The sequence below is a fragment of the Rutilus rutilus genome, assembly GCF_951802725.1.
Source record: "Rutilus rutilus genome assembly, chromosome: 10".
Taxonomy (NCBI): domain Eukaryota; kingdom Metazoa; phylum Chordata; class Actinopteri; order Cypriniformes; family Leuciscidae; genus Rutilus; species Rutilus rutilus.
In genome coordinates this window covers 10,268,238-10,285,019 of record NC_140215.1, presented here as the reverse complement: position 1 = coordinate 10,285,019, position 16,782 = coordinate 10,268,238, and the positions used below count along the sequence as shown (strand labels likewise).

The 16,782-nt window shown below is 38.7% G+C and overlaps 1 protein-coding gene across 3 annotated transcripts; it reads left to right on the top strand.

Moving 5' to 3' along the window:
- The first annotated feature begins 614 nt into the window (after positions 1-614).
- mcm3ap (minichromosome maintenance complex component 3 associated protein) lies at positions 615-16,471 on the top strand. 3 transcript variants are annotated; one of them, XM_084422410.1, is made up of 31 exons: positions 615-722; positions 995-2,487; positions 2,895-3,130; positions 3,241-3,322; positions 4,142-4,289; positions 4,379-4,581; positions 4,698-4,837; positions 4,977-5,174; positions 5,342-5,610; positions 6,740-6,902; positions 7,014-7,174; positions 7,319-7,542; positions 7,623-7,900; positions 7,993-8,093; positions 8,261-8,392; positions 8,490-8,594; positions 9,161-9,313; positions 9,424-9,621; positions 9,728-9,796; positions 9,886-10,020; positions 10,109-10,262; positions 11,041-11,305; positions 11,399-11,496; positions 12,064-12,454; positions 13,496-13,759; positions 13,847-13,976; positions 14,082-14,255; positions 14,348-14,495; positions 14,600-14,745; positions 15,406-15,553; positions 16,015-16,471. In XM_084422410.1, the coding sequence occupies exons 2-31, from the start codon at positions 1,092-1,094 to the stop codon at positions 16,171-16,173; spliced, it is 6,468 nt and encodes a 2,155-aa protein (XP_084278536.1). In that variant the 5' UTR covers positions 615-722; positions 995-1,091; the 3' UTR covers positions 16,174-16,471. The 3 variants fall into 3 exon arrangements, with proteins under 3 accessions (XP_084278536.1, XP_084278537.1, XP_084278538.1); XM_084422411.1 differs by having other exon boundaries at positions 660-756; XM_084422412.1 differs by having other exon boundaries at positions 671-897.
- The last annotated feature ends 311 nt before the right edge of the window (positions 16,472-16,782 follow it).

Below are 16,782 nucleotides of genomic sequence, written 5' to 3'. Positions count from 1 at the left end.
GTTGTGGATAACAGCAAATTATAGAAATTAAACATGAAATTATGTAGCAAATGAAATGACTACTATATCACCTTTGATAAATATATATATAGGCTACTGTATATGCAGTGGTCAACATTTGAAGTGGATCAAAACCTTTCATCAAAGTTATACATGAATTTTGAACAATACCCGGTCTTGTGTTAAGACAACTTTGATTAACTTTTTTGATCCACTTCAAATGTTGACTACTGTATATGTATGTATATATATATTTGCATTGTTTTTCTAATAATTAAATGATCCATCGCCAATTATTCCTTACATTAAAAATCTATTATTATATATAATTATATATACTATTGCTGCTAAACCATGTAGTGTGGAATTCTGTTTCAAAACGGGCACAATACATTCTTATTACAGCAAATTATGTTGATTTCAAATTATGATTTCAATCTTAATAGCATTTCTGTATAATTTTTGACTAGGGACTTTGACTTGTTGTGACATAAATTCTATTTCACATTTGTGCATATTTGGTGTCATATTTTTTGTGGATTTCTATAAGATGTGCGTTATTTTTAGCCCATTCACCTGTAGTACTTCTCCTCATCCAATGGTGTCATGCTCTTGCCTGCCTGTAGAGGCCGCAATCGCCTAGACTATCGTTGGATCGACGCATCTGTTCACGAAGAAGAGAAATAAACATCCTGTCCGAGTCAGACGAAAACAGCGCTGAAGTAAATTTGCAGATATTATTCCTTTTCGATTTGAGTGGGTTTAATTTTTATATATATAATGTAGAGATATGATGAATACAAGTATTATTAATACTTTAGTTGATTTTGCAAAGGTAAAACGTGCTCAGCCTTCAGTACTCACGGGTTTATTTTTCTTCTTTGAGCTCTTAACACGGTTTGCACATTATACAGATATTTCAGTTAAATACGTTCTATATTTGGGTTTAAATCAACTAAGCCACAGGTAACGGGTTTCTCTCTTTGTTTTACAGGATTCAGAGTAACGTTACGTATGTCATGACCAGCAGGCCGATTTGCTCAGGATCACATCAGTAAATCTTAACAGTTGCTGTTCCTGCTTCATCCATCATGAATCCAAACATCTTTGGTCAACCACAAACTGCCTTTCAGGCATCGAACAACACTAATCAGTCTGGAAACCTATTTCAGTCCTTTGCCCAGCAGAACCCAGCACAGGGTGTTGGCTTTGGACAACCATCAGCTTTTAGTCAGCCAGCTTTTGGCCAGTCAACACAACAGTCGTCTGTCTTCGGCCAAACACCTACTTTTGGCCAGGGTGGTGGGTTATCTCAAGGATCGGTGCAGCCGCCATCGTTCTCCTTTTCGGGAACAGCCCCAGCCCCAGCCTTTGGGCAGCCGAGTTTGGGTCAAGGCACGCTTGGATATGGACAACCACCGCCATCATATGCTCAAGCTACAGGACAGAATCCGATGTCTGCTTTTGATCAGAGCTCAGCTTTCGGTCAGCCTTCTGCGTTCGGTCTATCCTCAAGCGTCTCCCAATCGTCGACCAACTTCAGCAGCACTGTTACCAACCAGCCCAGTTTCGGTCAGCTTTCTGCCCTCTCTGGACCCACCGCAACATCCTCCTCAAGTTCCTCAATAGGAGGTAGGACTGATAATCCCCCAAGTGGGAACCAGTTTACTTTCAAGCCACCCAATGAATCTGTTTTCAAACCTATTTTCAGCGTCAGCCCTGAACCTCCCAGTTCAAATCTGTCTTCAGCCTCTGAAACTATTGGATCATCCAAGGCCGTAACTAGTACTGTGGGCAATTCCTCTGGTGTTTCGTTGTTCTCATGCGTAAAGCCAAGCGCTCTGGGCTTCAGCTTCTCACAGCCAGCAGCAGCTCCTTCTGTCTCACGTTCGAATGCAAATTTTTTACAAAAGGAGACGCTCAGCGGGGGCAGCAGCATTCAGTTCACCTTCTCTCAACCTGCCAACCCTTCCAGCAGTAGTACGCCTGCTTCACAGCCCACGACTCCATCCACCTTCAGCTTCTCAGCGCAGACCCTTCAGCCACAGTCAGATACCAAAGTACCTGCGTTTGGTGGTACTGGCATTGGATCCTTTGGGTTTGGGGTCCCAACAACTGAAGCCCCACAAAGAACGGAGGATAGAACAGGAGATTTGCAAAGCAGTGGAGGAGAAACAGCTTTTGTGAGTCTTGGCATAAAACGTAAAGAGGAGGCGATAGACCCAAATCCAGCTAAAAGTGATAGTAGTGAAATTGGAGCAGAAGGCCCAAGACAACCCGCTAAACGCCCACTGCTGAGAAGCCGTGGCCCAGCTGCAGGGCTTTTTCGCAATGCGATGTCTGAGCTCCTGAGATCCAAAGTCAGCCCAGTCAAGAGAGATGATCATCCTCCAGAAAGACCAGATCCACCTGGTCCAGCTAGTGATGTGGCCACTACACCTCTGAGATCTCAGGCTCCAACAGTTTTGAAAAAAGCAGAGGAAGTTTGTAAGATACATTTCTTTTCTTGTGATATTTTTTTTTAAGGTTCACACACTAATATTAAAATTCTGCTATTATTGGTTAATATTATTGGCGGATATTAAAATTCTGTACTATTTAGTCTGACAAAATAAAAAAAACACTAAAAACTTCAATTTAAACACCACAACAAAATAAGGTACAGTATGGAAAATGGATATTAATTTAGAGATTACATTTTAAAAATAATTTTTACATATAGATCATCAATGTAAAACAATTAAATATCCTATATCGTCGGATGCTGATAAAATAAAAAATAAAAAAGGGCTGATACGGTACCAATATAATAATGCATCCCTAATATTTATACTAAACTATTTTGAAATATATATATTTTTTGTTAACATTGTTGTGATCACTTGTCTTTGTAGCGCTCAAGCCTGAATCACAGACACACACTTCAGGTAGACGTGCCGTTCGAAAGGATAGCACAGGCAGTTTGTCTGGTCTCTCTCCTACTGATGCCACTGTTATACAGTGCAAAGGCATCCCACCCAAACTCAACAGGAAGGAACTCGTCACAGAGCATTTTGGGCACTTTGGGAAAGTGCTTAAGGTGTATTGCAGGCCTCAGAAACATCTGGCCATTGTGTCTTTCCATGATCATGTGAGCGTGACCAGTTAAATACATGATACAAAATTCTCATTGCCAGAAAAGTAGTTATATTTAATGAACGTGTTTGTGGTTTAATTAAGTGAACTCTTTCTTGCCTTCAGGCATCTGCAGCCAAAGCCAAAAAGAAAGGAAAGATGTTCCAAAGGAATGAAATTCAGATATTTTGGCAAAGAAAGAAACCGAGTGAGTAACAGTACTATTTAGAAGTTTGTTCTAATTCATGAAATTTAAGATTTATTGTATAGGACTGTGAAATTAATCAAATTAAAATCAAAATTGTGTTTTGACCTTGTGGGAATGTTTAAACTGGAAAATGTTGCTAAAGTGCGGTGTTAATGTCATCCACAAAATAACTGATTAAATTGAGTTTATTTTATCAATTTAATGAAAGCAAGATGAAAATGTTTTTTTAATCTGAATTAAAACATTGTCAAAAATATGATATAAAGAAATAACACTGTAAGATGCATTAACTATGTGCTAACACATTTTTTTTTTTTTTTAAGAAAAACACACTTTCTCTCTTTTTTAAAGAAAAAAAATGTAGAAAGAAATTAAGAATTGATTCAAATATTCCCATCATACATTTTTTGGCACTGCCTTGCTTGAGCTAAAAGCTAAATTGAAACGATCTGCTCTCAAACTCATTTCAGCTCAAGGTCATCGTTTCACATTTTCATTTTTTGGCTACTACAAGTTACAATACAAATCACAAAAAATGAGGACATGATGGCTTTTTTTTTTTTAGCTGTGGACTGATGAGCATATGAAAACCTGTCCTGTTGGTGACATATCAAACATGTGATCTGCTGTTTAAATGCGATTTGTATGCCTGGTTTTAATGTGTTCTTTTAGCCTTTAATCTAAGCAGAAACAGTAATGTTAACTTTTTTTAAAGTCACAATTGCAATATGATTTTTTTGCACAAAATTATGCTTAATATTATTATAAATGCTGTGAACTTTCGTACTGTTATGCTCATAAAGTGCTTGTCATTTACAGGTCCTGGTGAAAAAGCTGCTAAACCTTCAGAGGTCAAAGATTTGACGGGGGACTCAGAGTCTGGGGCTGATTTGTTGCAGTCCTCTCCTAGTTGCAAGCTTCTTCCCAGAGCACTGCCCATCATCACCACTAGCTCTCTTACTAAAGGGTAATTTAAGACATGTAATTTCAAACAATCCCTTTGCATGATGGTTATTTGGCCTGATTATTTATTGCTGTGTGTTTTATCTGTTAAAGCTCTCCGATCAAAAAATCATCAGTTGCTAAAACACTCCTTTTTGAAATTGAGGCACCACTGGAGTTGGTCTCGGAGGACCGGAGCGTAGAACGGCCTAATAGTAACCTGCCCTCAGTCCTGCTGCCTCTCATCGGTCAGGTGGCTGAAACAGCAGAGGAGAGATACCGCCTCCTAGAGCAGAGAGATAAGATTTTACGGCAAGGTCTCTGATACCATATTGTACTGAACTTATTGTAATATAATGTATTATAATATTATTTATATTGTTTGTTTTAGAATATAAATTATAGGGTAATAATGTTCTTTTTGTCTCTGAAGCTCGGCCCAAAAGAACAGACCTGGATATGTCTAAAGTCTTTGTGGGAACATGCCCTGATATGTGCCCGGAGAAAGAACGGTATATGAGAGAAACCCGTAACCAGCTGAGCATCTTTGAGGTTGTTCCAGATACAGAAAAGGTTTGTGACCGTACAGTCCAATAATGATTTGAAATCCACATATTATATTAATTGGAGTTCTTGGCCAAGGTTCAATATTATGTCAAAATGCCTTTGCCATTGGTTACCTTACCTGAGTTATTTGACTAAATCTGCTTAGGTGGATCATTTTGCTGCCATCAAAGAATATAGCAGGTCTTCGGCCGATCAGGAAGAACCTCTCTCTCATGAGCTTAGACCACTTCCTGTGCTAAGCATGACTATGGACTACTTGGTGACTCAGATTATGGACCATGGCGAGGGCAATTACCGTGACTGGTATGACTTTGTCTGGAACAGAACGAGAGGCATTCGAAAGGTGGGCATAACAATTTTTTGTTTTATTTCTACTGATGTTATTATTTACAAATATTAAAACTGATTGATTTAAAATATTCAATGTGTGTCAATGTGAATATTATGTTGCCATTGTGTTTTTTACAACTTAGCCTATTTTTTGTAATTATGCCTGAACATCTTTTGTAGGACATTACCCAGCAGCATCTATGTGATCCAGTAACAGTACAGCTCATCGAGAAATGTACCCGTTTCCACATTCACTGCGCCCATCACCTCTGCCAGGAACCCATGATGTCTTTTGATGCCAAGATCAACAATGAGAATATGACAAAATGCCTGCAGAGTCTGAAAGAGATGTATCAAGACTTGGCCACCAAGGAAGTGTACTGCTCCAATGAGGCTGAGTTCCGCCAATACAACGTGTTGCTTAAGCTCAATGATGGAGATATTCTTCGGTAATGCGCCTCATCTTGCTATTTTTGGTATTTTTTTAGCAGTAACGCTAATCATAAAACTATTTGGAATGTGGAATCAGCCCTTTTTAGACAGTTAAGGCATCCCTGTTGCTCAAACACTAGAGCATGGTGCTAACTATGTCAAGGTCATGGGTTTGAATTCTGAACTGATCAAATGTGTACCCAAAGACTTCATATAAAGAAAGACGGTGCACTCGTATTACTATGATTGGGAGAAAGTGCAACACGCAATATGGAGGAATAAGTCCCGCTTTCTAAATAAGAGCCAATTGCCGATTGGTAAAGTCATCCTGTCACTGCAGCTGGCATTAGAAGTTCCGGTTCCCATAGAAACAGTCAGTGGTCTGAGACGCACGCTTAAGACTGGGTGTCCGCATTAGCTTGATCCAGCCTAAAAAAAAAAATCATTTTTTTGTCATGATTCGAGTGTTTTAAAACAAAATTTATGAGACCGTTGTTATTTCATTGGTGATTTCAAATATGAAATTTAATCGTAAGCTTGGCGAACAGTTTTGGAGAACTTGATGTTTCCCCATTCAAAGAGATAAGAGCTGCACTTGCATGCCTAGAGACCTTTCAAAGATGGCCGGCAAATGAAATGACTGAAATGAAATGAAAAGCCAGGAATAGGCCTTAGTTCAATTAGGACATTTAAGTAGCTTTTTATAAATGTGCCTTACAAAAAAATATTACTGGTGTGCATCTTGAGACAAAACAATGGCACTAACATATTTTAAGATATGTCAGTGCAAGTGGCTTTCAGTTAAAAACAGCTTAAACATGCATTTTAGTCTGGGACTAGGCTTAAGTCTGGTCTGTGAAACCAGGGATATATGTAATAAGCGCCTGTCAAATACGTAAATATAAATGTATTAGCCTTAATGTCTTGCCATATTTTTATATGATCAGAAAATAAATGCATTTGACTCTTAGGTTAGTGAGCACATTGAAGAGGGAAATAATCTGGTTTCCAATGACAGCACAGAATGGTTCTGAAACAGATAATTTGCTGAAGAGTACCAATCAGCGATTATTTTTTTTTATTTTTTTTATTTTTTTGCACTGACGGTATAAATAATACAAATGGATTTGCTTTGTGTCAATCCAGTGAGGTGCAGCAGTTTCGCAAAGAGGTACGGGGGTCTCCGGAAGTGGATTTTGCTGTGCAAGCCTTTGCAGCACTCAACAGCAATAACTTTGTCCGGTTCTTTAAACTTGTGAGTGCAGCTTCCTATTTGAGCAGCTGCATACTTCACAGATACTTCAATCAGGTAAATGCATCTTACCCAGAGGGTAGTTCAGTAGCCAGTATTTATGAAGTACTTTGTCATTCATTACACTTTTAAGTTTCTTAAGAACAATTTTTGTCTCTGTTTGTTTAGGTGAGAAGCAAGGCACTGAAAATCCTCAATGTGGCCTTTACTGTTGGGTCCCTGAGATCCACCATTTTCCCAATCGAGGACTTTGTCAGAATGCTCATGTTCCGCAATGCCACTGAAGCCACAGACTTTATTCAACAGCATGGCCTTAATATCAGTGATGGGTATGTCCTACTTATATTCTCTGTTGTCTTGATTTTTGCAAAACATTTTGTACAATGTTAGATCCTTTCTCAATGCAGTAGTATCCAATGTCATTTTGGAGATGCAGAATTCTTGAAAATGAATGCCTTATTTTGTTTATCCAGCATGGTAGAACTTAGTCGGACAGCCTATCAGGAGCCTGATTTCTCCCTGCCGCAGAGCAAGTCTGTGGCTATTGAGAGGAAGAGAACTGTTCTGATTGGCGAGGTGGTGAACGGTGGACTGCTGCCCAGCCCGCCTCAGCAAAATCCCGTTTGCAGCTTTGACTCCAACAACAAGTACACTGGAGATCGTCTATCTTCAGAGGTTCCACCAGCTGCCCTGAAAGGTGTGAATGCACTTCAGTTCTTACTTCATTAGTGAAAATTAGAATGGGCTTTTCTTTACAAGATATTTTGGTTTTGGCAGTTCATCCACAGAGGCAGGAGTTGAAGCCTGTGGTGGAGCCTGACTCCAGGCCTCAGGTGAAAACAAGGCTTCTCCTTGAACCACGGCTATTAATGGATGTCCCTGGCATGACCGAGCCTGTAAAACCTGACTATATGGAGGAAACCGGAGAGAAGTCCCAAACAGCAGAACCCACTCTGCCTGGGGTGACACAGATAGTTTTCCAACCCATATTAGCCCCGCAGCCAGTCCGACCTCCATCTCCTCCACCCAAACCAGAGCCAGCCTACACAGATCAAGTGAGACACTTTTCAATCTTAACCACAAAGAGCAGCAGTCCTACAATGTGCTACATACATAAGCTCACTGATGATACATTTATCTCTGGCAGGATATCATGGCAGAGGTGGATGCGGTGCTTCATGAGGTAGTGGAGGCCGAAGTCTCTAATGTAACCCGTGCTGCTGCTGAATATGTGTCTGTAGCCCTCAGGTAGGAACTCTTTCCTTTATTGACCTACAGGTTTAAAATTCTTGAGGGTGAAAATTAAACTATTTTTCAGCGAGAAGATTTCACTTCCCTTTAGGCCAAAGTCTCTTTTTGTCACAAAACAAACTTTTATTTTTTTCTTAATGTATCTGCTCACATGTGTCTTGCAGTGCAAGTGACAGTGAGCTGGATACGGTTGTGAGTGAAGTCTTACATCAGCTGCTGAGGGAACTGTCCGCATCAGAGATCAGAGCTGAGAAGGAGAGAATTGAAGAAGAGAAACGCAAGAAGGAAGAAGCCAGGTGTGTGTGAAAGACCCTCTACATTCATGATTTAATACAATACTTGTGTTTTTGTGTTTAAGTTTCCTACTCTTCTTTCATTTTTGTTTGATTTTAGGCAGAAGGAAGCCTTTCTTGAGCAGTTCAGTGGTGAGATGTGTCTTAAGATCAGTGATGAGGTGCTAACAGAGAGCATTAGAGCGACCGCTGAGGCTGAGATAAGGTATGCCTGGCTTGTCTGTCACCTTTGGCTTTTTCATGTTGTTGTCTCCTTAAAGGGATAGTTCAATCAATTATATTGTCATCACTCACCCTTAAGTTTTTCCAAACTTGTATGAGTTTATTTCTTCTCCTAAACACAAAAGAATATATTTTAAAGAATTTTGGTAATCAAACAGTTGACGGTAGCCATTGACTTCCATAGATACAAAAATACAATTGAAGTCAATAGCTGCCGTCAACCGTCTGGTTACCGACATTCTTCAAAATATCTTCTTTTGTTTTCAACAGAAAAAAGAAAGTCATACAGGTTTGGAGTAGCATGAGGGTGAGTAAATGGTGACAACATTTCATTTTTAGGTGAACAATCCCTTTAAGTTTAATCATTTGTTGTAGTCTTCATTTGTCACTTTGGATAACAGCATCTGCTAAATGAATAAATGCAACAAAACAAGTTATTATGATGCATTACTTGACTGAGAAACATGACTTGGACATGTTCTTGACAGTTTTTAATGAACTTCACCAATAAACGTTTGCAAAACTGGTAATGCGGTATTTCTCTTCCAGGCTTGCTTTAGAGATGAAAGCGGCTTGTATTGCTCGCTGCTCTGCGGAGGAATGCAACAGCATAGTAGAGGAGACGATGGCTGAGGAGGTGGCCGCGATGGCACAAGAGATCTTGGACGATGAGTTGAGGCGCGTCCGCAAGTTCATCAAGAGGTTTGAGGAGCTAATTATTTCTCTTTATGTGTATAAAGCAGGTCTTGGAGGTGTGTTTTATCTCACTTCTTTAGAAATCTTTAAAGAACGGATGTGTGCATGTACTCTAGGTGGCGTGACGTGGTAGCCGTGCGTCGGCAGCTAAAGAGACAGATGCGTGGTTTCCCTGCAGCCCCTGGCTGTGTAGATCCACAGTTCAAACTGAAGGCCCTTGTCCCCAGTGCTCCTTCCAGCCCCTGTATGGTCCTTTTGGCTCAGGGGATGGTCAACCTGGGCAACTCTGGGAATATGGCAGTTTCCTGCACAAGGTCTGTTATTGGTGATTTCAATCTAGTTATTTTATTTTGCTTGGATTTGTTTGTTGGTTTGAATTCGTCTAAATGATTGTTCCTGGTTCTGACTTTAATATTATAGGTTGCTGAAAATGAGACAAGAAGCAGTTCATCAAATGAAAGTGTCCTACTACTACAATCTCTTACTGAGGTAAGTACAATTTGGATGCAATTTGGCATAGATGTGCAGGATGCAGATCACTGTGATTGTCTGTATGCTTAATTGTCCTTCTTTGGCAGTGAGCGTGTATGGATGCCTCTTGACCTTCCCACCCTTGTGGCAGAAAGCACCCCTAATGCACCTGACAGAGTCTTCTGGAAAGCCACGCTTCTGTTGCCAAGCAGCTGCGATAGTGACATAAGCTTTGCCAGCAGGTAAAGAACAAAATGATGGGAACATTTCTTAAGACATGTGAAATTATAACTGACATCTTTTGTTTTATTTATGTTTGTTTCCATGCAGGATTCTGACAGACTGGCTTGAGGTTAAATTGGGTGGAGGAAATCAATCTGAAGATAGTGAGAAAGAACCAAAAGGGAAACTAAAAACGTTGTGCATCAGTCACAGCCTGACAAATATTAAGGGACAGACTCATGAAGTTCACATTTCTATAAAGGTGAGCCTCAGAAGAAATGAAAATTCTGTCATTATTTACTCAGTTACAGTGAGGTAATGAGGAGAAAATGGACCACAGGGGGGAAAAATGTGTACAGTGATGACGTATTTTTGTTGGCCATCCCGGAAGTTAGCATCACCCTGGTTCCATTGTCAAAAACTCGGTAGGATTTTTCCATTGACTTTTGGATTTTTGCAGAAAATAAGCTCTGTGACCAACACTTTTTTTTTTTTTTTTTTTTTTTTTACATAATGGTTATCAGGATAATCTTCACAAATTAACACAACTGAATTTTGAAGCACCACAGTCGAGTGACTTCAATATCTTTATTTAAAAAAAAAATTGCCTGAAAGTTTGATTGTAAGTTTGCTTACAATAGTTTGCAAGACTGCGATTATAAACACAATGAGGCTGTAAAAACAGGCTAGTGAACAGATGAGTTTACCTGTTCGGCGTGATGTTTAATGTCCCTGAAAACCTCTGTTGTCAAAATTAGCCACTTGTTAGCAACTGCCTTTTTCAAGACAATTAAAAGCTTTAAAAATCGCTATTACTGATACAGAATTTTTTTTCTTAGAATAAAACGTGACCATTTTGAGTTTGTGTGTATCAGGCATTTACCCAAGAACCTATATTTAAAAAAAACATTGACGATGGAACTAAATGTAAAAAAAGGATTTTGACCTACAAAAATTTAATTTCTAGCTCATTAGAATTGTATCCAGGGGTCCAAATGTCTCTGCATTTACAGATGATTAACCCCTGTGTCTCTGTGCAGGCATGTCATGGCCCGCTAAGTGCAGAAGACCAGTGCCTGCTGGAGGAACAGAAGGAGCTCCATGGTACCAACGCTCTGCTGATGCTGCTTCCCCCTCTAAATAGTGCTGGACAGGGCGAAGAGGATGAGGATGTGACCCTGCTCTCTGCCCTCCTCCAGCTGAGGCAGGTGCAGCAGGCCAGCTGCTGGCACTCTCCTTTACCACTGGTTGTGGTGGTTACTGGCAACCAAGACAGTGGTATCAGCGATCAGGGTTTGGAAGAAGGCAAGTTTGTTAAAGAAAATACATTGTATAATAGACAAGGGGTGTTAAAGACTACAAGTACAATCTGATTATTTTATTGTCTCTCTTTCACAGCACTCATGTTGAATATGTTAGTGAGAGATGGCCTCATCTCTGAATACATCTTTGTCCATATTCCAGCAACCCTCACTGACCTGCAAGGCTCAGAACAGGTTGGTCTGCAAAAAAAATAAAATAAATTGAAGTAAATATAGTTATCATAAACATCTCACTGAGGTTTTCTTTGCTACTCTCCGTCACTTTTAACTTTCTCATCAACAGTTGTAAGGGGTTATTATGTCCAGGTCACATTTCTACTTGAAATTGGAAATTACATTTTAAGTAAAGAAAAAGCCATTTATTAGGATGATTTATTTGACAATATAAAAGATTAATCTAATATTTTGTTTATAAAATGACTTCTATTATACTTCTATCTTTAGATTAAAAAATATTCTAGTAATATACCTTAAAATCATTAGTGTACACTGTACAGCAATCCTCATTCAGCAAAAATATTGAGAATACACAGTTAATTTAATTAAAAATAGTTACAAATATGTCTGTTAGGGATGCGTATGTGTGTGTGGATATCTTATCAGTATCAGTCGATAAATGTGACCTTATAGTGCTATTGGTATTGGTCCAATAGGCAAAATAGGGTGATATATTTATAAATGATAGCTAACTAAATATGGATGATGTACTCACACATTCTTTTTATAACCATTCCTCTTCAGATGAGTCTTGTTGTGAGGTGGCTTGCCGCCCGCTCTCCCGCTGGCCCAGCCCTCTGCTCTCAGACCCTGCTGCAGGTTGTTGAGTTAGGCCTGTGCCGTGAGTTCCACTCCAGACTACAACGAGACAAGCAGGACAGGAAACATGCAGGTCTTCCGTCTCAGCGCCCGGAGCCTATTGTGCAACTCTGTAACAGTGTGCTGAGTTTTCTGGCAGGTGTGGTTTCGTCAGAGCACCTGTCCAGTCTGTGCTGGCCACCTCCTGAATTCTCTCTCCCCGAGAACAGCGAGCTGATTCCTCATCAGGCCTGGAACTCTCCAGAACACCAGGACTGGCTGAGGAGAACCATCCTCAGTCGGCAACTTCCTGAGTGGGATCTGCCTCCCGTTAATGGTATGGGAGAATACTATGAAAAACAGGAAATCCACACTCCAAACAAATTCAAAGTTTAAGATCCAGTTTTTTTGGTTTTTCATGTACAAATTGGCACATTTTTCATATCTTTTGCTAATGGGAGAATGCAATACCAGAAGCTTGTAAAGCTTTTAGTGGATTCCAAACTTTTTACCAGTAATGTCTCTTATGCTTAAAATACAGTAAAAACAGTACTATTGTAAAATAGTATTGCAATTTAAAATAACTGTTTTCTATTTTAAAATGGTGGCAAAGCTGAATTTTCAGCATCCATTACTCCAGTCTTCAGTGTCACATGATCTTTAGAAATCAATCTAATATGCTGGTTGTTGCTCTGTTATTATCAATTATTATTGGTGATTAATTATTGATGGTGGTTCTTGTTTTGTTGCATATTAGTTTTTGTGGAAACCGTGATACATTTTTTAGGATTCTTTGTATGAATAGAGTTCAATGAACAGCATTTATTTTAAAAAGAAATCTTGGTAACATTATAAATGTTTATCTTTATTGGCACTTTTGAAAAATTGAATGCACCCTTGCTGAATAAAAGTATTATTATCCTTTATTTCTTACCCCAAACTGGTAGTCATGGTTTGAACAAAAATGTTAAGCCACAAAAACTTTTCAACACTGATAATAACAAGAATTTTTTTTTGACAAAATCTTTCTTTTTGTGACACTGAAGACTGGAGTAATGGCTGCTGAAAATAAAGCTTTGCCATTACAGTAATACATTTTAAAATATATATTACATTGAAAAAATAAGTTATTTTAAATGTTAATATTTCACACTTTTGCTGTTTTTAAAAAACAAACAAAAAACAATTAAGTTTCACCTTGGTAGAGACTTTAAAAAAAAAAAACGTAATTATTTCAAGCTTTTTACTGATAGTGTATGCTGGCAGTAGGCAATTTTACACATTTTAGTAGAATTTGGGTATTTGACCCTGAATTAACTAGATAAATGCTATGGATTTGTATGGTGGCATTAAAACAATCTCTTCCCTTACTACTCAGCTTCCTGGCCACATTTGTGCGCCTCTATAATCCAGTACGTATCCCAGATCCCCACCTCACCCTTAAGCCAACCCATTCTAATGTCCCGCCTGGAGAACCTGCTAAGAAGAGTGAACTACCAATATTTTCATGCGAGCGGTACAGATGGGGATGACTATGAGAAGACTGGACCATCCTTTCAAGAAATTCCCTGGGACGATATCATATGCCTGTGTGTAGAGCATCGTATGAAGGACTGGAGTTTAGAGCCTCTTGTGGCAGAAGGTGAGAATAACAGATTGGTAACAGAATGGAAATTATGAACTGTATATTTATGTTATTAAATGTATGTTTTAACTGTTTTAATCACAGATGCACTCACAGATGATGGTGAGATTTATGTATATTTTAACAAAGACAGTCTGAAGAGTTTCCAGCCCCCTGACAGTTGGATAGAGGCTGTGAAACAGACATACCAGGAGAAACAGCATGCCTCAGAAGTGTAACTATCACTCTTTTACTTATTTATTATTCAAGGTATAATCTTATGTAGTATAGCAGCCTTACAATAAAAGATTTAAGCACAATTTTTAACTTTTTCTTATAGGTCTAATATCAGGCCCAGCACAGCAGCCAGACATTTCCCCAAGCAGAAGCTGTTTCAGAGTCACATAGACACAGAGGAATGGCCTTCTGTTCATGATACTGCACAAATTCCCATAGCACAACGCTTTGAACAGATTCTCTCTTCCATACGCAATATGAATGCTGAGGGCCAGAGGTTAGCTTTAACTAATTTAATTTAACAGTTAACTGTTGCCTTTTTTTTGCTTGGTTCTGTTGCTGTAACCGTTCTTTAACGTGTATCTGTAGGATTGGAGAGAAGATACAGCGCCGAATTGAATCGGATCATTTGCACCCTTCATCTTTTCCTCTTGCCCTGACCTCCACCAATCTTTCTGTGCCTCTGATCATGACCCCCTCCCGAAAGCATCCTGCTGCTGGCACTGTGCATACACAGGTAGAGTTATTCCAGAGCCTTCGTCACAACTGGAGTTAATATTTTAAAAAGTTATGATCACTATAAATGCGTTAAATCTCTTTTTTTTGTGTGTGTTTTTAAAGGAAACTTTTGACCTGGTTGAGAAAATATCATCTCCTAGCAAAGTGAACAGACTTTGCTTTGCTCCAGACAGCACACAGACTCCCATAATGGAGCGACTTCAACATACTCTCTCAACTGTTCAGAAGATGAATGCTGAGGGCCAGAGGTTAGGTTCAATATTTTTTACCAATGCAATAAACTGAATTTTACACAGAATTTAGATGATGCCCCTATTATTAAGAAAGAACCAATTATTAAGTGCTTGAAACAAGTCTTCAGTAATTCCTGTCTTACTTCCTGCACGAACTTTGAAACAAATTTACATAATACCAGCCTATGGGTATGCATATTGATATGATAAAACAACGCCAAGGTTACTGTTTGAATCACTGTGTTTACTAGTGCTGAGGAAGCCTCCGGATCTGAAATTCAGAGATGGTAATGGGCGTTTCATTTCCGACACACGCTGTAAGATGTAGAGTGTAGACCTATAACAACAGACTGGGTCATCTGACTAATCAGAGCAAAGTAGGCTCACGGAAGGGAGGGGTTTAGTGAGACCGGATCCTTGATCGAACCGTTTCATACACTATGAGAAAAGAGGTGGTGATGCTGTGTATATTAAAAAAATTAAAGTGTTTGGATCCAAGTGAACCTATTGTAAGAGACCTCTAAATCTAAATTAGTAACCTATAAAATATCATAGTAGGGGCCATTTAAATTAGTGTTTGTACCTTATTCCCCATCCATCTTTTAAATTGTCCTCTTTAACATGCATTATGGGATTTTGTGTATTTTATTCATTTTCTTTTACTTCTATATCTAGAATTGGAGAGCAGATTCAGTGTCGGATTGAGGCGGATCCTTTTTCCTCTGCCTCTTTCCCTCTCTTCCTCCCCTCCACCCTCCTCTCTGCACCTCCTCTAGTCATGAACTCCTCTAGGAAGCGCCCTGCTGCTACCAGCCACATACAGGTACAGTATTCCAGTATAACTAGTGCTAATATGAAAGTAGTTACAATGACAAGTAAACTGTTGGGTATTGCGTTAACAAGTATAGAGAGTATATATAAAGAGAGAGTGCTGAATAAAACTTTACATCATTGTGAATGATAACAGGCATCCTTTATCCTATGCTTTTGAATTACTGCAATCTGGCCAACGGTATTGTTCCCCGATGCATTAAAAACAAGTCCAAACTATCATTTATCCCCCAAGCAATTACATTTTTTAATTCTTTTTCTAGTGTTAATTGATGATCATGGTCTGGTTATTTTAAATTAGATTTATTTGCTTTAAATTATTGTTAATATATGCCTACTGTGATTGTTAAATATCTGTATGAGTATGCTGCATGGGGGACAAATAAACTGACTACTACTAATATGAAATTGAAAAGTAGCTTTAATTAAAATGTGTTTGTTTGTTATTTGAAGGAAGTGGTTGATTCGACTGAATCTCCTAGTGGAAAAAGCAGACCGGTATCTTTATTCCAGCGTTTTCAGGACTTGAAAAGAGAGTTGTCAAGTCAGCAAGAGGAGGAACGTGTGTGTAGCCTCAAGTTGAAGTGTCTTTTAGACATTGTAGAGAATTGATGTTTCAATATAACAGCAACTGCTCAATGCCATTTCCAGTCTTTGCAATTTGAATGAAAATGTATTTTATTTGCTGGTTGTTAGTCTTAGCAGTTTTGTTTTTGATGTTTTAATTTTATTTAGTTAAGTATAATTAGATCTTAGTGTGTATTTTCATGTACTTAAACATTAATTTAGAATTTGTACATTTGTTTTCAGACATACTTTCCCAGGTTCTGAATATGAAGTTTATTTCAATAATTCTGTTGTATTTTAATGTATATTTTTGACAACCATAAAGATGTTTTTATCAAACTTCTGCCCATTTCGTTCAAATTATTTTCCAAATATGCTGAGAAACAATGTATAACATATAGATAATATTTGTTAAAATACCTGGTAAATTTCGAATTATTACATGAGGTATTTAATTATTCACGACACTCCAAACGTAGTTGGTGTAAACTGGAAATCCACGCCCATTTTACTATGTTTCTAACTGCTTATTGGAGGACCTGTCCTCTGGTCATGTCTCTCCATTCGATATCACGCTCGGAAGGCCGCGCTATGTATTATGGGAAACGTAGTTTAGGGATGAAGCTCCTTTGCGTTCTTTTACCGTTTTGAGAA

What these genes read in the sequence shown, in the direction of transcription:
- mcm3ap (XM_084422410.1), top strand. Translation starts at nt 1,092, where the DNA reads ATGAATCCAAACATCTTTGGTCAACCACAAACTGCCTTTCAGGCATCG. An exon ending in AAGTTCACATTTCTATAAAG is followed by an intron (nt 10,263 to 11,040) that starts GTGAGCCTCAGA and finishes GTCTCTGTGCAG; the next exon opens with GCATGTCATGGCCCGCTAAG. An exon ending in ATGAATGCTGAGGGCCAGAG is followed by an intron (nt 14,256 to 14,347) that starts GTTAGCTTTAAC and finishes GTGTATCTGTAG; the next exon opens with GATTGGAGAGAAGATACAGC.